At 40.6% G+C, this 15,346-nt stretch overlaps 1 protein-coding gene across 2 annotated transcripts in view; it reads left to right on the forward strand.

The window, feature by feature from the left end:
• Positions 1 to 3,716: 3,716 nt before the first annotated feature.
• COMMD10 (COMM domain containing 10) overlaps positions 3,717 to 15,346 on the forward strand; it is a 217,826-nt gene continuing 206,196 nt past the window's right edge. Inside the window, exons 1-3 of one of the 2 annotated variants that reach the window (XM_047083624.1) lie at positions 3,717 to 3,765; positions 5,094 to 5,184; positions 13,879 to 13,989. In XM_047083624.1, coding sequence (XP_046939580.1) covers positions 3,725 to 3,765; positions 5,094 to 5,184; positions 13,879 to 13,989 — 243 coding nt within the window. In that variant the 5' untranslated portion in view covers positions 3,717 to 3,724. The other variant, XM_047083615.1, reaches the window with a different exon arrangement.

The following is a 15,346-nucleotide window of genomic DNA, read 5'->3' on the forward strand; positions in this document are numbered from 1 at the left end:
CTCGGGAGGACAGGGGAGGTATGAGCCATGGCACAAATTGTGACCAGCAAGAGACAGAAGATTGGAAAGAGTCTGCAGACAAATTTGTTTTCCCCTCACTCCCACCTCCTGGCGGTTCTAAGACACAGTAACTCAAAATAGTGTGTCTGGAAATATCCCACAGTACCGAGAAATAAACTGGGTTTTATTTTTTTTTTTTTAATTTTTTTTTCAACGTTTATTTATTTTTGGGACAGAGAGAGACAGAGCATGAACGGGGGAGGGGCAGAGAGAGAGGGAGACACAGAATCGGAAACAGGCTCCAGGCTCTGAGCCATCAGCCCAGAGCCTGACGCAGGGCTCGAACTCACAGACCGCGAGATCGTGACCTGGCTGAAGTCGGACGCTTAACCGACTGCGCCACCCAGGCGCCCCTAAACTGGGTTTTAAATCTATTGTAATGCCCCCGATTTCGAATCCGAGAGACCACCAAGGAGCCGATACCGATGCAAACACACGAGGGTTTCTTTGCAAGCTCGAGCTTGGGCCCAAGTATACCCGACACAGCGGAGCAGGGACTTGGACCCCTAGGTTAAGAGGCGTAGCAGTTTTATAGGGGCCAGTGGCCACTGAGATTGTAACACACACAGAAAGTTGCATAGTCATGTCAGTCCACACGCAGGTGGCCAATTGAATTACAATTTACCCTATAGTAACTGTTTGAACTAGCCTATCACTCTGGTCAGAATTGGTGCGCAAGTTTGGCAGGCAAAAGGCGGGGTTTAAGAATTGGCACGCAAGTTTGGCAGGCAAAAGGTGGGGTTTACATTCTTTGGCGGTTAGGGGTTCCACATTCCTATATGAGCCGGTTTCCAGTAAGGGTGTGCTCAGCGGCTTGACTAGGGTGGGGGAGTGTCTTAAGCAATAAGTAGGTCATGTGGGGGTTATACATGAGATGGTGGGTGTAGCACAAATTGGAGTTAGTCTTGCTCTGCTTGTCCAGGGGTAGGGGATTTTTGTTAAATTCCTTGGGTCCCACACTATAACCAACTGGATAACATGCCACCTTGTATAACATACATACACACACACACACACACACACACACACACACAATGTTAGATTTGGTGAAAGTTACAGTGAAGACAACAATATGGAAGAAATAAAATTGGGGGCATTCAGCATGTTTAGTAGTCACAACGGATCAAGGACAGCCATTCTGGGCTCCGGATCCATCATAAAGTTGGGATGACACGTTCAAGGGTTAGGGGTAACGTGTGGTCATGGAACTGTGTCTCTAGAAGGTACATATCCTGTTCTCTAGCAGGTGGTAACAGGTAGCCAAGTATAAGGGCTTTTTCATGGAAATATATATGTCTATACTCTAGAGACCACAGAAACATTTTGGGTGAGAGTCTCATGTAAGGGGTGAAATTATTCTCTGCATCAAGCCTTTATAGCAATGAGTGCCAATAAGAAGTGATCACCCCATCAGTGAAAATGATGAGAATTACCAGAGACTTTTTTGGTACAACCTTGGAAGTCTGTGCTTTGTGTTATAAAGGAGGGGAGAATGCTTCTTGCACATATACATCACATTGTTAAATTCTTATCACAGCCCAGGGGAGCAGACATTATTCTCATCCCCATTTTACAGATCAGAAATAAGAAATTTAAGTGAGGAAAAGTGCTCTGTTCCAAGTTACATGGATTCAGGGCTCATACCACCCTGATGCCCTTTTGCTCAAAATCCCAGCTATGGTTTTGAAGGAAACAGGGAGGTAAACTTCACTAGAGAGTCAAAAATGCTGGTTAATGGCTCTACTTTAGGTAATGAATGGAGACAAAAGGGAAATTATTCAGAAGTCGAGGGAATTGGGACCCTTCTAAAATTATGCCAGGTAAAGTAATCTGTGTTTGTATCAGAGACCTATAATTTATGTAAATCCACATACCTCTTTTTCAGATACTGCATAAATTGGGGAGCGTGTGGCGTGTTGTGGAATTAAATGTATTTGTATGTGTTCGACACACTGTATAATTGACTCAATTATCCATGTGGGGATTATTCACTTTTAATTTGCAATCTGGCTTCTCCCTTCAGTTAGGATGTTTTTGGGCTGCTCTAGGAATGCCAACTAATTTAAATAATAATTTAAGTAAAACATAATTAGGTAAGAAAATTACATTCAATCTTTTGCCAGCTCCTGAAGATTCTACAGCTGAAATGGAACTCTAATTCACTCCCTGCTTTTTTTTTTTTCCATTCTCCAATGCTATTTTACTACCACAGGATTTTAATGCTTTCCATAGATTATTGCAATAGTTCCCTGTTTAACTTTCCTGCTTACCTCTTTCCAATCCAATCACCATCCTGCTGACAGTAATCTTCAAAAGACGAAAAACAACACACAGGCACGCACACACATGCGTAATCAATAGCAGCTCTCATCACAAAAATTTCTTTACTGGAAAACGTTAATGACTCCCCATTTCTCACTAGCTCAAGTGCACACACCATAATCTATCATTCAAGACTTCATGCCACCTGCAACAGGAAAATTTTCTCATCCTAATGCTCTACCTCCCATGCTTTACCATTCTTCCCACTTCTGAATCCCTTTAACACACTACGTGCTTTTCCTCTAAGGCGACAAAGGTAATCGCGAACCCATGTTGTACCCCTGCTCTACGTGAGATTCTAAAGAGCAGCCTCTGCGGGGATGCTTCTCTCCTATTAAGCAGTACCTAGCTCAGTGCGGCACCCCAAAGGGGCACAATAAAACTTGTCCCTTTGAACTGCTGGCAAGCCTTGAGGGCAGGAATTTTGGTCTTTTGCATCCCAAGTGCCTAGCATAGTGCCTGCCTACAGGGTCTGGTGCTCAGTAACTACTACGGTACATACTACATGCAAAGGTACATACTACAAGCTCTGTGGGGTGCCCTACAGAGTTCCAGGCAGGCAGATACTGGAAGGGCTGATCGCACAGTGCCTAGGCTGGTGGCGCAGACTTCTACTGCGGGATGTTGTGTGACACCCCCCACTGGTTTGGGGGAGAGTGTTCCCCTTCCTGCCCCCACGCAGCACAGGCCAGACACTGGCTGGGATGGGGCGCTCACTCTTCGTTAAAAAAAACCGTGTATGTACATGTACACACACCTAACTATATGTTTATACACACCTACTCCATAAAAATACACATTCATATCCAAATTTGAACTGTGCATGCCTACTCATACTTGGATTCTTTTGATAAGCATAGTACAGTGCCATAATGCATTTTCCTAGTAACATTTTCATTTCTCTAGCTTGCTTTAGCTTATTTTATTGTAATAACGCAGTACGTAAAAAATATACAAAATACAAGCAAGGACTCTGTTATCAGTAAGGTATCTGGTCAACAGTAGGCTATTAGTACTGAAGTTTTGGGGACATCAAAAGTTATACGTGGAATTTTGACTTTTGGTGGAGAGGCACCCTTAACCTCCAGGTGTTCAACGGTCAAATGTGCATATATAACAAGTAAATAGATAAATATAAATAAGTTAATATGCGAACAGGGTTAAGGCAGAACACTGCCGGTTGGGAGGGTGGCTGCGACCCTCCCTTGGCCTGGAGGACCGCAGGAGAAGACACGGACCTCGAACCTGAGGGGCTTGGGCCTTCCGGCGTTCCGTAGACCCGCCGCCATTGGCTGAGCTGGAGACAGCTGACAGGCGGTGGCTGGGCGTGAGAGCTTCAAACATGGCGGCCACCACGGCGCTGATCCTGCCGGAGAGCCCCAGGTAGTCGCCAGAGGTGGCATGGATGGGACCGACGCAGAGACTCCCTTGTTAGCTGTCGCCTTTGGCTCCGAAGCGGGGCGGGCCCTGGGCTGGAGATACCGCGGTGCGGCCCTGCAGGAGTGCGGGGGACTGTGGGTGTCTCGCCTTCTCGGTGGTTCACTTACGTGGGGGTTACAATGCGCCTGGCAGCTGGGGTCAGTAGGACAGTGTGTGATGTGTGTCACTGTTCCCAGAGTGTGGGATCAGAAGTACCCAAGTCTGCCTGGAGTAGTGCTGAAGCACGTGGAGAGCTAAACAGTTTCTGTTTTCAACTCTCCTTCAGGCCTGATTACGAGAAAGGTTCCCATTAGAGCTGGAAGGTCTTTAATTCCTAACACGTGCCATTACCCCTTTTCAATCAAGATGGACTAGGCCTCGTTTTGGGCTAGTAAGGTGCCTTAGCAGAATTTGGTAACGTTGCTTTTGATTTCATTTTAAAATTTATTTTTAGCTCATTTCTACTTATGGTAGGGAAGCTCGGCTGTCCAGGGTGGTGGTATAAAGTTCTGTCTTAAAATACAATTATTGAAGTAGAAATGACTCCCATTTCATGAAAAACAAGTAATAGTGCAGGTAGTGATGCGGAAAAAATTGGACAGTAACAATTTCCTTGCGCCTGAATTGGGCAGGAATCTTGACGAAGAGAGTTGTCATTTTAAAGTTTTTTCCCTTCTTCCTGGATTCCTTGAGTTCTGACAGCCAGTTGTTCTCCTCATATCAGTGTCCTGCTTAAGAGCCGCCACGTCACTAAGCCATATCCAGTATGATGCAGGATTGTTCTTATCACATAATTTAAAGTTGATTACAGGAGAAGTAGGGTTTTAAAACAACTGTGTGCTGTTACCCTAAATGATTTCATATGTCATATATACGTTGTTTTATCGCCTTATCTGCCATGCAGTATTCTTTGCTTTGTATTTTGGTGTAACTGCCACTTTCCTCCTTCTCTTTCCATAGTTCCATTGTGGGTGAAGTGGATATTAAATATTTACTGCTGAGTGATTAATGGCATTCCCCACAGAGTGCAAGCTTCCCCTAGTTGTCTGCCTTGCCCAAAAGAAAGAGAAACTTTGCCAAATGGACTTTTTCAACACAAATACTTTTTGGGAGGCATCTCTTTGGAAATGTCCTGCCTCTTTTGCTGGCCATCATCTGTTTTTCTTTATAGCAATCAGAGTTGTTGAAATGGAAACTTAAAGACAACTGCAGTTGTAGACAAGCATGCTTATAGCAAGTACAGTTCCACCTGGAAAACTCATTTTAAAATTCTGTTTTACACATTTATTTAGCATGAAAAAAGCAGTGTCACTGATAAATGCAATAGACATAGGAAGATTTCCACGATTGCTCACCCGAATTCTTCAAAAACTTCATCTGAAGGTTTGTATTTTTGCATTTCTATAGTTTATAATACTTTCTTGTGATTGCACTGAAACTCTTTTGTTTGTATTTGAAAAACTTTTTGTGAAGTATAGTGTTCTCCAGTGTGTCCTAGGGAACACAGGCTCTGTACAAAATTTTGTAATGTCCCAAAAGTTTGGGAAACTCTGTCTTCATTAAAGTTAATCTTTTTTTATTATGTAAGTTTTCAGAGTGTATATATATATTTTTTTCAGAGTATATTTTATGATAGTGTTTACAGTAAATATTTAAGGGTGAATATGATGTGCAAAACTTTTCAAACAAGTTTGACCTTGCAACTGATGTCTCATGGTATATATTTTGGGACTCAGGTTCCGTGTAACATGCTTTGAGAATATTCTGATTTCGTTCTTCCTCTTAAAAATAATGCTTTTGGGGCTCCTGGGTGGCTAAGTTGGTTACGCATCCAACTTCAGAGCTCAGGTCATGATCTCGCGGTTCATGAGTTTGAGCCTCGTCAGGCTCTGTGCTGACAGCTCAGAGCCTGGAGCCTGCTTCAGATTCTGTCTCTCCCTCTCTCTCTGCTCCAACCCCTCTCATGCTCTGTCTCTCTGTCTGTCAAAAAATAAATAAACATTAAAATTTTTTTAAAAAATGCTGTAGTTTTCTTATCACCCCAGTATTTAATCTTTCCTTTAATCTTTCCCTTTCACTTTTATTTCAAGGGTGTGGTTATTTTGGACAGATTAATGTTTAGTGATTCACTGCTTGGTCACCAACCTAAGTTAACTTCTTTTTCAGGTTATAAAAATTTAATTCCATCCAACATATGTTTATGGAGCATCTAGTAACTGCTCTTCCTGGTGGTACATGGCATCACCATTAAATGAGAATTAAATGGACTTTTTTTTTTTAATTAGTTTTTATTTTATTTTTATTTTTATTTTTTTAAATTTTTTTAAATATTTATTTTTGACAGAGAGAGAGACAGAGCATGAGTGGAGGAGGGGCAGAGAGAGAGACACACACAGAATCCGAAGCGGGCTCCAGGCTCTGAGCTGTCAGCACAGAGCGTGACACGGGGCTCGAACTCACAGACCGTGAGATCATGACCTGAGCCGAAGTCGGACACTCAACCCCGAATTAGTTTTTATTTTAAATTCCAGTTAGTTAACATACAGTGTGATACTAGTTTTAGGTGTAGAATATAGTGATACAGCACTTCCATACTTCACCTGGAGAACCTGGACCCTCTTCTCTTATTTTTCCTCAGAAGCCAGCTCACTTCCGAGTCCCTTCTCCCTCTTAAGTGTCTCTCAAATCCAAGTTCTCTTCATAGTCTTAGTTCAGATCCTTAATGTCCCTGCCTTAGACTGCAGTAACTGCCTCCAAACTGTTACCTCTTCCTGAAGTCTACTCCCTCCTATCACTTCTTCATAATGCTAGTCCATTTATCTCTACAAATATTTTTTCCTAAAAAAAAAAAAAAAAAGAATTCAATGTATCTTTACAGTGTTTGAAGTGAGTACAAAACAGTATATAAGTTAGTACAAAAGTGAATGATGTAAGCAATCAGTCCAGAAGTTCTGTGATTTCCTGAGCTGGTAGCTGTTTTCTCAAACTTACAAAACAGTGTGGGACAAAAAACTCTCAGACGAATCTTTTGTTCTTTATGATGAGGGAGGATAGGAAATTTGTAGGAAAACGGTGATATGTAGTTTGTCTTTGATCCTCTCAGTCATTTCTGGGGTTGTGAATAAGTTAGTGTCTATCTTAGAGTAAGTGGGTGGCCAGAGCATTCTATAGACATGCTTGGATGCTATGCCATCAGTGGCAGGGGAGTGAACATGAGGAGGTCTGGTCATTGACAGCTGAAGCAGTTGAGAACAGAAACATATGCAGGTGATAACTTTGCCAGCTAAGATAGAAAACAAAGGTGCATTTTTTTTTTTCCTGGACAGTTTCAGGCAGTGTTCTTCTAGAGGGGTTCCTATTGTGATAAGAGTTTGTAGCAAGTAAAGTTTGCAGGGACATTCAGAATCTGCCAGATTTCTTTTTGTGTTCTTGGTCTGTTAAGTTGGACTTTGCCTTGAGACAAGCAGAGCTCTTAGAACAGTGAAACCTAATGCGGGTACATAGGTGAAGAATTTTAGGGATTGGGTTGCTCTTCTAAATGTCATCAGCTTAACACTTTCATTTTTTTATGGGCTTTGTCCAGACTGGTTCCTTGGAATCCCTAGTTGGAATAAACATAGGGAGAAGCCTTAAGCATGGAATATGGGTGTGCTTAAGCATGGGTCTGGGAGTCCTCTTTGAACTGGTCATCTTTCTGGCTCATCCTAGCATATAGAAATACATGGGAAGTTTTGGGGAGTTATTACTAATGCCCGGGAACTAAATGTCTTGTATTGTGCAGAATGGTCCCACAAGGTTTGTTCCCGTGCTAATGGAGTCTGCATTGGGAAACACTGACAGAAGTCAGATTAGGGACTTAGAAAGAACAATTTATGGCCTCTGAGTTTAAAAGAAGAAAAAAATAGCTGTCACAACTCATGCAATTAAAAAAGCTCACATACTTTGCTCCACTGGAGAGACTTGTAGGCCATCACACAAAGCCTGTTGGTCCAGCTATGCTGTATGTCTAATTCTGAAAGATCAGTTCTTTGGATACCTGGCTGTGGCAAACTAGAAACAGCAAACTGGGGGGTGAAGATGCTGCTGTAATGGGCGTGGAGGCAGTTTCAAGAATTGACTTATAAAAATCAGACGCAAGAAATGTAAATGCCCAGAAATCTGAGGGTTGGTTATTTACTTACTTACTTACTTACTTACTTACTTATTTATTTATTTTTTCCTGAAGTGAAAAATCATTAGTGTATCTTAGGAGTTCCTTGCAATACTGTTCATAGAATTCTGATGCTCATCATTGTGACGGACTCATCATAAGAAATTAGTTTAAACCAATATACTTTGTTTACAAAAGTCTAGAATGGGTGTGATACATTTTAGAAAGATTGCTTTCATAAGTTGGAAAAAGAATTCTTGTATTGATAGATTCACTTGTGGAACCTCTGTATTTCCTCATTATGACAGATAGAGAAGTCTCAGTATGTTAACATAAAGGACAATCACAAATGTGAATCTCAGCCTATAGAAATGCCTAAGAATTTTTCTTGGCTATTATAACGTATGGAGGGTGCCACTAGCATTTAATGCCTGGGACTTTAAGGGTCCTGTGTGCAGGAGAGTCCTGCGCAAAGAATTGGCCCCACCGATCTAGATAAAAAAGAAAAGAGCAGTTCATCTCTGAAAATACATTTATTTTGTAGTTAATATAAGATGGTATAAGTTAATATAGGATGTGTAAGGTCTTCTTACACATGGGTTTATTGGGTAAGAATGATATATATACACTTTGAATTATAATTTTTGGAAAATAGTAGTACTGTGTGTTCTTCCATTGAGGTTTTATGCGTAAGACAGTGAACGTGAGTCAGAGCTTGGGCTCTGGACAGCAGGCCTCTCTGTTTCTAAATCCATACTCTGAGGTTGTTTTTGTTTTTGAGAGCGAGCGAGCACATGAGCAGAGGATAGGGGCAGAGAGGGAGAGAGAGAATCTCAGGCAGGCTCCATGCTCAGCACAGAGCCTGACCAGGGGCTCTGTGTCATGACCGTGAGATCATTGACCTGACCCAAAATCGAGAGTCGGACACTTAACTGCCTGGGTCACCCAGATGTCCCCCCATGCTCTGAGTATTTAAAGCCTAATTGCTTTCATAATTATTTACCTAATGTACTATCTTCATAGAGTAGAAGACATATTTAATTTTCTAAGGAATGTGACCTGATTGCAACTACTGAGGTTAGTTTACTCATCATGCATGTTAAGAAAATGAATTCTTCAAAAAAGATAAAAAAGAAAAATACAATTCGGAAAAATGGATTTTTTAATTTGCTTTTTTTGTGGCTTTCTAGTTCAAAATTCTTAGAGCGCTTAAATTAAGCATCTTGATAACAAATTTTAGATTTCACAAATAGTTTATGAGTAAGTTTTTGTGTTAAGAAATTTACATAGTGTGGACAACCTGAAATGCCCCCTTGGTTAACTCTGGCTCTCCTTTCATCTTCATTCTCTCCTTTATTAGTTATTTATTGTTGAATTACAAATTACCCCCAAACTTAGCACCTTAAAACAAGAGTAAACATTTATTATACTCGCAGTTCGTGTAGGTCAAGAATGTAGGAGAGGCTTGACTGCTTGTTTCTGGCTTAGCTGCATGGTTCTGGCTTGGGGTTCTCATGAAGTTGCTGCCAGATGTTGTTGGGGCTGCTGTTAATCTGAAGGTTTGGCCGAGGTTGGAGGATTTCCTTCCAATATGATTACCTGGTGGGAGGCCTCAGTTCCTTGCTGCACAGGCCTTTCCTCCCAACATGGAGGTTGGCTTCTTCCAGAACCAGTGACCCAAGAGAGGGAGGTGCTGTCCTTTTTGTGACCTCACGTTTGATGTCACAGAGCTTCACTTTTACTATATTATCCTTGTTAGAAGTAAGTCATTCCGTCTGGATCACATTCAAGGGAAAGAAATGAGGCTCCATCCTTTGAAGGGAGGAGTGCTAAAGAATTTTGAGATAGAATAAAACCACCACACCTCCCCAGAGGTAGCCTTGTTACCAATTTGGTTTTTATTCTAGATTCTTCATGTGTTAATAAATACAGACGTGCATACACATACACATAGAAATGTGCAGTTTGTGTGTGTTTACGCAAGTGGCATCGTACTGTATATATTGCCCTGTTGTTTACCTTTTCTCGCTTGCCACTTTTTTAAGAGACCTTTCCACATCACTTCATATAGCACTGCCTTATATTCTTCATGTGTTGTTTTTCCTTTCTGCTTGTGTATGTGTATTTATGGCATATGTTCTTTAAATATATAGAAAAAATTAATACCCACTTTCCATTCTATTCATTAAAAAAACTTTTTTTAATGTTTATTTTTGAGAGACAGAGACAGAGTGTAAACAGGGGAGGGGCAGAGAGAGAGGGAGACACAGAATCCGAAGCAGGCGCCGGGCTCTGAGCTGTCAGCACAGGGCCCGACATGGGGTTTGAACTCATGAGCTGTGAGATCCTGACTTGGGCCGAGGTCAGACGCTTAACTGACTGAGCCACCCAGGCACCCTGTCACTTTCCATCTTAAAATTTAAGTTTCGGGGCGCCTGGGTGGCTCAGTTGGTTAAGCAGCCGACTTCGGCTCAGGTCATGATCTCGTGGTCCGTGAGTTCGAGCCCTACGTCGGGCTCTGTGCTGACAGCTCAGAGCCTGTTTCAGATTCTGTGTCTCCCTCTCTCTGACCCTCCCCCGTTCATGCTCTGTCTCTCTCTGTCTCAAAAATAAATAAACGTTAAAAAAATAAAATAAAATTTAAGTTTCTTGGACATTTGTTCTCTAATTTTATAAACCTAGGCCTTAATTTTTTCCCATTGAGAGGATAAAAAAGAATGTATCTTGTTTACCTTCTCTTTTACTCCTAGATATGTGTGGGTTGCTTTTGGTAGACAGAAATAAGTTAAATTGCTGCTTTTTGGAAGCAAATAGAGGTACTTCATGCTTAATATTTATTTGACCCAAGGTTGCTTTTGGAGCAGGGTATTGAATATGTGTTTGGAACTTTTTTTAAAGCCGTATTTTCTATTTGCTCCCATATTTTACACTCCATCTTATTTTAAGGTTGCATTCCTGATGTACCCGTGGATGGGGGAAAGTAAATATTCCCTTAGCCCCCTTCACTCCAAACCTCTTTATTTTTTTAAATATTTATTTATTTGTTTTAAACATTAATTTAAATTTTTTTTTTTTTTTTTTTAGAGAGCTAGTGTGTGAGTGGGGGAGAGGGGCAGATAGAGAGAGAGAGAGAGGAAAGGAATCCTAAGCAGGCTTCCATACTCAGCATGGAGCCTGACACAGTGCTTGGTCCCCTGACCCTGGGATCACGACCTAAGCTGAAATCAAGAGTTGGATGCTCAACTGACTGAGCCAACCAGGCATTCCTTATTTTTTTTTTTTTTAATTTTTTTTTTCAACGTTTATTTTTGGGACAGAGAGAGACAGAGCATGAACGGGGGAGGGGCAGAGAGAGAGGGAGACACAGAATGGGAAACAGGCTCCAGGCTCTGAGCCATCAGCCCAGAGCCCGACGCGGGGCTCGAACTCACGGACCGCGAGATCGTGACCTGGCTGAAGTCGGACGCTTAACCGACTGCGCCACCCAGGCGCCCCCCTTATTTTTTTTTTAAGTTTACTTACTTGTTTTGAGAGAGGGAGAGAGAATGAGTCAGAAGCAGAGAGAGAGTCAGAGAGAGAATCCCAAGCAGACTCTGTGCTGTCAGTATGGAGCCTGACACGGGGGCTTGATCTTACAAACTGTAAGATCACAGCCTGAGCCAAAATCCAGAGTCGGATGCTCAACCAATTGAACTACCCAGGTGCCCCCCCAAACCACTTTATTTAAAAAAAAAATTTTTTTTTTGCATCTTTATTTTTAAGCGCACGCGCGCGCGAGAGAGAGCGCGCACAAGAACGGGGGAGGGGTAGAGAGAGAGGAAGATACAGAATCTGAAGTAGGCTCTAAGCTCTGAGCTGTCAGCACAGAGCCCGACGAGGGGCTCGAACTCACAGATTGTGAGATCATGACATGAGCAGAAGTCAGACGCCCAACCAACTGAGCCATCCAGGTGCCCCTCCCCAAACCACTTTATTAATATAATGCCCTTGGAAATCTTGAGAATGTCTCTCTCTTTCTTTTTTTTTGTTTGCTGTATTTTTTAAACAAATTTCCCTTCCTTGTACATATTGGGGACACTGAAAGTTTATTTTTGTACCACCTCAATCACTATTATTATTTTGTGAAAACAGCTTATTTAGCATGTGTTCCAAGGCGTCAGATTGACTGACTTGGTTAAATTATAAGTATCCATTGAATTTATTTGTTATTTATTATTTATTTATTTTTTAATGTTTTATTTTATTTTTGAGAGAGAGAGACAGCATAAGTGGGGGAGGAGCAGAGAGAGAGGGAGACACAGAATCCGAAGCAGGCTCCCGGCTCTGAGCTGTCAGCACAGGGCCCATCGTGGGGCTCGAACCCACATACTGTAAGATCATGACCTGAGTCGAAGCTGGACGCTTAACCGACTGAGCCACCCAAGCGCCCCAATATCCACTGAATTTAATACAACACGTGGTTCTGATTATATACATGTAATACCATTACCTTCCTCACATTGATGAAATCTGGTACTCTAGGTCATTATTTCAAGAAGACATATGGTAGTCACAGAAATTCTGAAACTTTTAAGTCAAAATGTTGCTCTTGAGGTAAGTAATTGGCATTTTGGCTAAATTTGGCTCATGATTTTCTCAGTCATAAAACAGGTAGTAGAGCCTGGAAGTTCTGGTGAGTAGCCTCCAAAAGTACACTAGCTTAAAGCTCTAATGCATCTTTGGTTGAACAGCCAGGTAGGTGTACATCATCGTAAGCTGTCAAGGGAGGGCTTGTGAACTTCTGAATTTTCTCCCTATTGCTGTTCGGGAGAGGCAGCCATAGGGAGAGTTGTTTTTAGTATATGTGGATGATATAGGTTATTTATTTTATTTTATATCTTATTTTATATTATTTTCTTTTAATTCATTTATTTTAAAAAAAATTTTTTTTTCAACGTTTATTCATTTTTGGGACAGAGAGAGACAGAGCATGAACGGGGGAGGGGCAGAGAGAGAGGGAGACACAGAATCGGAAACAGGCTCCAGGCTCTGAGCCATCAGCCCAGAGCCCGACGCGGGGCTCGAACTCACGGACCGCGAGATTGTGACCTGGCTGAAGTCGGACGCTTAACCGACTGCGCCACCCAGGTGCCCCTAATTCATTTATTTTTAAAGGAGTTCTTTTTATTTTAAAGTTGTTCAAGTGGTACACATTTTTCCTACATAATAAACTAATGTCTTTAGATCAAGGAGATTATTTTGGATACAAAAGAAAGAAGACTTCTCAGAGGTTCTATTCAGATGGCTGTCTTCTTTCATGTATTGGTCATAAAATTAATGTGTATAATGTGTGAGTTTTGGAAAATATGTATGAAAATGATAAAAAAGACCTAATTTCTTGCTTTATGTATGCTCTTATAATAACTCACATTTTTGCAGAACTCATCAAAATGAAAATTACATGAATGAGTATTTGTATTTGTGTGTCTGACTAGAGTACCGTATACTTGAGGACATGAACTGCCTTTCTCTGTAGCACATAATAGATACTCAGTAAATATATTTGAATGAGGAAGGTGGACATTACTGTTAATTATTATTAACATTTTGGGGTTTTACCTTCTAGTATTGTTTTTTCTAAACATCCATTTCTTTTGGTAAATACTGGTAGTTTCCACCTCCTATAAATCATAGAACTTAAAGTAATGTTTTTTTTAATTAATTAATTAATTTATTTAATTTATTTATTTATTCATTTGGCATGATCCAGATAATGAATTGTACTATGATTTTGAGTTGTTGAAATTTACAAACACATCAGATTCTTTCGCTTTTTCTTAACATTTCTCACCCATGTGTGAATAAAGGAATCTTCAGATACTCTTCTGTGGAGTATCTAAGTTTTGAATACCTGCATGTGTGCTAATAGCTTGCTTTTTGTGTTGTAGGCTGAGAACAGTTTCAGTGAGGAAGAAGAAGAAAAGCTTCAGGCTGCATTTTCTCTAGAGAAACAAGATCTTCACCTAGTTCTTGAAACAATATCATTCATTTTAGAACAGGTATTTTTATTGCCCCAAACCTCCTAAACATGCTTTCTTTACTGCATATCTGTATTGCTATGATAGCTATCAATTTTTTTTATTTACGTACTTTTTAATTAAAAAAATTTTTTTTAAGTTTATATTGAGAGAGAGAGAAAGCACACGCATGATTGCGAGCTAGGGGGAGGGGTAGAGAGAGCCTTTGCAGGCTGTCAGCACAAAGCCCGATGCGGGGCTCAAACCCATGAACCGTGAGATCATGACCTGGGCTTAAATCAAGAGTTGGACACTTAACCCACTGAGCCACCCAGGGGCACCTATCGCTTTTTATTTTTTCAAAAAAAGTATACGGATGGAAGCTGTGAATATATTGTACTTGAGAATTTGAAGGTAGTAAAAATATTTGTATGATTTTTTCCTACGGTATTGCAGTCTACAAAACAATCTAAATGTTAAGTAGCATGAGTAAAGTATTTAACAACGTGAATCAGGGCTTCATTGACTTGAGACAGGTATAAAACATTTTAATTCATTGTTACTGGGTTTATAACTTGGAGAAGTGAGCGCATTTTATTTAAGAAATTTAAGAAATGATTTCGGGGGGATTTATTTGACTAGGATGATAAAACATTTAGAAAAGACATAGTTGTCAAAGGACTTTTTGTCATACAATTTCTTCCTATTAAACTGCCCTTTTGCATCCCTTTTTCAGCCGTTAAATGTGGTTCAAGTCCCATCTCCTCTCACTGTAGCTTTGACCCCTTGCACTTGGCAGTTTTGCCCTAATTTGGATTCCTTTTATCTTTGGCTCATCCGAGTGGAGCACATTGTTAGTCTTTGATTATTTCATGTGTGTCAGCCTTCATTAGGTTTTGAATTTGTGAGGGACCTGTCATATTTTTAATTCACCTTCTATAAACCTAGCACATTGCTGGACTTAAAATAGATTTCAATAAATTCCTGTTGGGTGACTTCATAGAATACTTGTGAAATAAAGTTTAAATAGTACTGTAGCTTCATAGGCATTTTAGTGAACAGATATGGTTAGGAAGACAAGTACCCAGGCGTCTACTACACACAGCCTTATGCAGATTACAGGTCAGAAACAGGACTATGGTTCTGAACCCTGGTGAACCTCCAGTAGAAGGAAGGATAATCAAGGAGGACCCAGCAACATAGACTTCATGAGAAAGTCGTTCCAGAATAATGTTAAGAACTAGAACAGATATTATTAAAAATGTTTTATTTTCACATGTTTACAATATTTTATTATTGTAAATTATGATTGTATGTTTACAATATTTATTACGTATGTTTACAATGTTTTATTATGTATTACCTAGGAAGTTGGGTAGACCAAGGTGGTTTTGAGAAA

Source organism: Lynx rufus, unplaced genomic scaffold (assembly GCF_022079265.1).
Source record: "Lynx rufus isolate CCGP_SWC_20201006 ecotype Redwood Valley unplaced genomic scaffold, mLynRuf1.p SCAF_1, whole genome shotgun sequence".
Lineage (NCBI taxonomy): Eukaryota > Metazoa > Chordata > Mammalia > Carnivora > Felidae > Lynx > Lynx rufus.